General features: G+C 39.8%; 1 protein-coding gene across 1 annotated transcript; it reads right to left on the bottom strand.

Annotated features, from left to right (window-relative positions):
- Window positions 1–1,527: 1,527 nt before the first annotated feature.
- LOC117532542 (olfactory receptor 142-like) lies at window positions 1,528–4,831 on the bottom strand. Its single transcript, XM_034195871.1, is given in 3 exon segments — window positions 1,528–1,646; window positions 3,908–4,523; window positions 4,526–4,831. Coding segments are annotated over 3 exon segments (1,041 nt in total).
- Between the last annotated feature and the right edge of the window lie 349 nt (window positions 4,832–5,180).

Here is a 5,180-nt window from a genome sequence, read left to right as displayed (position 1 = left end):
TAGAGTCCCCTGACAACTCCCCTTGCATTCCTCCAGAGGCAAAATAAGTATAAGTTAACTTTTGGAAGAACCAGAGAAAGGGGTGAAAATGGATAAAAATGTATCCGAAAATAGTGTCTCGTTATTCCGTGGCAACTCCCCTTGAATTCCTCCAGAGTCAGAAAAAGTTAAAGTTAACTTTTGGAAGAACCAGAGAAAGGGGTGAAAATGGATCAATTGTATCCGAAAATAGTGCCTCATAATGCAGGTAGAGTCCCCTGACAACTCCCCTTGCATTCCTCCAGAGGCAAAATAAGTATAAGTTAACTTTTGGAAGAACCAGAGAAAGGGGTGAAAATGGATCAAATGTATCCGAAAATAGTGCCTCATAATGCAGGTAGAGTCCCCTGACAACTCCCCTTGCATTACTCCAGAGGCAAAATAAGTATAAGTTAACTTTTGGAAGAACCAGAGAAAGGGGTGAAAATTGATAATATGTATCCGAAAATAGTGTCTCGTTATTCCGTGGCAACTCCCCTTGAATTCCTCCAGAGGACAGTTCAAAAACTTAAAGTTTGGTAAGAACCGTGATTGGGGGTCCTCCAGGCAACAATTGTATCCGATCCAAAGTGCTCACGCAGCGGACGCATTCCTCCATGATTTCCCCATCATGAGAAATAGGCCGTTTTTTTCTAAGTGCTCTCAAAAACCGGGTTTCCGATTTCGTGCAGATGGTAGCTTGGAAAAGATGAATTAATTTGTTCGACGGAGGAAGGGAGGTCAGTATTCCCCTCTCCATTGAAAAGTGCCACGGGGTAGTGGAAATGTCTCCGGGGCTTCCGCCGGAAGCGCCGAAGACTTTAGCTTTTTGCAGCCCCTCCTCCGTTGGCACTTAGCCGTTTTTTCGAGAATTTAAAAAAACTTATTTTTTGATTAATTTAAGATATAATTGACCGTTGTATTTACTTTGTTTTGCTTTCCACGGGTGGGGGTGCATGGCAGGCCGCATATGAGCTCCCAAATTCGGCCTGGAACCTCCGGGAATTGTGTCCATTTCATCCACATGTGACTCCCCATCAAATGTACATGAAATGGACACGAGGAAATGTACATGAAATGGACACGAGGAAATGTACATGAAATGGACACGAGGAAATGTACATGAAATGGACAGGAGGAAATGTACATGAAATGGACAGGAACTTCATTTTTGATTATTTTAAGACATAATTGACCGTTTTCTTTACTTTTTTTTGCTTTCCACGGGTGGGGGCGCATGGCAGGCCGCCGATGAGCTCCCAAATTTGGCCTGGAACCTCCGGGAATTGTGTCCATTTCATCCACATTTGACTACCCATTAAATGTACATGAAATGGACGCGACCAAATGTGGCACCAGGTTCACTGCTGTAAGCAGGGTCCCACACTCACAGGCAGAGATCCAGGTTGATGAACATGGCTTTCTTACCCCGGAATGAGTGTGTGAAAGCTGGGTAAAAGTACTGTGAATACAGGGAGGGAGATAGAGCAGCAGCAGCAGCAGTGTCTCTTAAGGCGGGTAACAGTCATGGGGTGATGTCCTGTCAGCGGCAGGCCATTTGCATTGGAAGTTGACATCATATTCATCCACGGCCAAGTTCACATTACATTCATTCAAGACCAGGTTACCTGGAGGAAGAACCAGGGGTCAACATGGATAAATTGTAGCCCAAAATAGTGTCTTTTAAGGCGGGTAACAGTCATGGGGTGATGTCCTGTCAGCGGCAGGCCATTTGCATTGGAAGTTGACATCACATTCATCCACGGCCAAGTTCACATTACATGCATCCAGGTTACCTGGAGGAAGAACCAGGGGTTACCTGGAGGAAGAACCAGGGGTCAACATGGATAAAGTGTAGCCCAAAATAGTGTCTCTTAAGGCGGGTAACAGTCATGGGAATATGGGGTGATGTATATGGGCACTTGAGCACCAGCAAGACCCCCACCTCCATAACCTTGTGCACCAGGCGAACCTGTGTACCCACACTTAAGCACTCCCCCACGGACTAAACCAAGAGGGAACACCGGTCAGAAGTTCGTGCCCCTGGTAACACTGAATAACAAAAAAATAGAACCCCCAAGGGTTGCATGTGTGTAGGCATAGTTGGTATCATTTGTCTAGCCAGTGGCAGGGAATTTGCATTGGTAGTTCACATCACATTTCCATTGTGCGGACCTCAGTACATTTGAAGGACAAGTCCCATGTTAACTCTGTCCATAAGACAGACATTTTCCTTACATAATTAAAGGTGGGGTATGTAATTTATTTCAGAAACACTTTTTGTTATATTCCATGGAATGCTCTTAACATCCCGATAGCAATGAATATATTAAATGCTTTGACAATAAATACATAAAAAAATGTAATCTGTGGAAGCCGTAGTACTGTAATAAAGCACGACCAATCATTTTAGCCGGCCCAGCTAAAATAAGTGGATGGCCTACCTGCCTGTCAGCCTTCCATCTGGGCACAAACTCATCTCGTGCCCTCATTGGTCATATGCGTGTTCGTGTGTGTTGGAGGTGGAGCTCTGTAAGGTAGTGGCAGATTTTTTCCGGTTGTGTATTTTCAAATTCTAGCGCACTCGAGCTGGTATCTCCAAAATGACCTACCCCACCTTTAAGTAATGAAAGGATAAACTTAACTTGACAACAACAACAACAACAACAACAACAACAACAACAACAACAACAACAACAGGGTAAAGCTCAATAAGGCCAGTGGATTCCGTTTTTGTGGTTTTATATCATGGCCTGCTTAAAATATATATATATATATATATATATATATATATATACTGTATATATACTGTATATATACTGTATATGCACTTTTAAGAATAGGGAGAAGTACAATACTTTGTAAACCATATTTTTGTGTTTTAACTTGTAAAAAAATTGCAAACACATATTTGTAATTCTTCCTCCTTAAATGACTTAATCTGTGATAAAGATTCTGGTTCTCGAGCTGTTCGAGCACAACAAGTAGTTGGAATAACTTCTGTAGTTGTGTGTGAAATAATATTAAACACAAAAGTGTTGGTCTATTATGTATATATGACCCAATATCTATATTAGTTTATTTTTTATTTGTATCTCTTGATTTTATCTAGCTACTGAATTTCCCCCCGGGGATTTATAAAGGTCCATCTTATCTTATCTTATCTATTAAAGTACGTTTTGAGATTTGACAGCCTAAAATTCTTCAACGCTGTATTTACCCCTGCATGCCACACTGGTGAACCATTTCCATCTTTACAAAACACTCTCTGCTATATATCATGTGCAATATTAATAATAATGTTCAATAATAAGGTGCAATTACCTAACTGCCACTGTGTTTTTTTGTACTATTACAATACGTTCCTGACAGTTTTTTACCTTGTATCTTTTGTAACTCTGGCACAATAATTTCCTTTGGGATGAATAACTACTTATCTTATCTTATCTTTAACATGGCAATCACAGTCAGAATATCCATAAGTATGGGACGATTAAAACCAATTTGCCATTCAAACATTTGTAACTTTAGACTTCTTTATTTTTTATCTGAGAAATGTTCACATTTGATTAAAAAATACAGAAATCATTAGTTTTATACTGTATTCATTTTTAGATACAGTATAACCATGATATATGAGCCATTGCAATGTCTTAGACTTGAATCATATTTACAAAACACAAATCAATAACTTGTCTTAGAGGTCTTTTAAAGCTTAATCCCTTACAGCATCAATTGCAATGAAGATAAATCCACAAAACTCTATCAGGGAAAAAAGGTCAAACCTCAGGAGAGACTCAAAAGATGACGTCTTGACTCAGCTGGACTGTCAGTGTACAAATATCAAATATTACATTTTAAGCATTTGAGGAGCAGGGTAAAGACTTACTTTTCACCAAGCATAGCCTTTTACATATAATGCGGATTTTGGTCATATTTAGTCCATACAATACAGGGTTCAAGAGCGGTTGGCCTGTGAGCCAGTATAATGATAAAAAAATGCGCAACATATTTGGTACAAATTCCATATCAAATCTGTTCTGTATTACTTCAAAGCAACAACTACATGAAACATTAAGAAGGGAAGCGAGGTGAGGTGTGCAGGTACTGAAAGATTTCTGCCTCGTCTGTTTGGAGCCAGAGAAACACACTCTGAGGATCCTCATGTACGTATAAAAGATTATAAATACGGGAGATATAATTAAAAGGAAAGTGACAATGAGTCCATACACATTATTGACTGTAGTGTCAGAGCAGGCCAGTTTAACAATAGAGAAGTTGTCACAGTACACTTTGTTGATGATGTTCCCACACAGCTGTAAAGATGCAGTCAAACAAATCAAAATCAAAATGGCAATACATGGTATTGACCATGATAGAGCTATAAGTAAGATGACCTTTTTAGAAGTCATGCGTGTGTTATAATGCAGAGGATGACAGATAGCAAGATATCTGTCATAAGACATAACGGCTAAATTACTAATCTGTACATTTGCATATGTAAACACAGAGAAAACATCTGCAGGAAGCAGAGCGGAGCAGAAACAGTGTGGATGTCAGAGAGGATCTGAACCAGAAGGAATGGAAACAACCCTGTACTACCACACAGTTCATTTACAAACAGGCTGCACAGAAAAAGGTACATAGGTTCATGTAAGCTCCTGTTCACACAGATAACCACAATCAGCAACACGTTGGCAACAATAATACAAATAAACAAAGTCAGAATAATCAGGAAATATAAGGGTTTGAAAACCCCGGTGTCAAAGTATGCACCAAGAGAGAAATATTGTGTAGAGTTTGTCACCGTCATTCTTTTGGTTCACCACACACGTTCAATCATCACAGGAACAAACAGTTGCAACAACTACTCACTTCAGATTGTTATTAAACCACTTGAACTGCACTTAAACTTTTTAGTATGAAACATAAACATAGCAGTTATGTAGCAAATAAATAAACTCTGTTTTGCAGACAAATATTGATCTGATAAATTACCTCAATGTACCACTCATTGACGGTCAAAGATAATGCATACATGCTCACACCTGTCTGCTGCTGTGCTGGAGTCAGACTGAGGGTCTGAACTAACTCTGCGTCTGCTTCTTTTATACTTTTAAGGTCTTAAAGGAGACACCCTCAGCAGCAGACTGAAGACATCA

Source organism: Gymnodraco acuticeps, unplaced genomic scaffold (assembly GCF_902827175.1).
Source record: "Gymnodraco acuticeps unplaced genomic scaffold, fGymAcu1.1, whole genome shotgun sequence".
Classification (NCBI taxonomy): domain Eukaryota; kingdom Metazoa; phylum Chordata; class Actinopteri; order Perciformes; family Bathydraconidae; genus Gymnodraco; species Gymnodraco acuticeps.
Note: the sequence above shows the minus strand (reverse complement) of the source record. Positions and strands in the feature narration are given on the sequence as shown.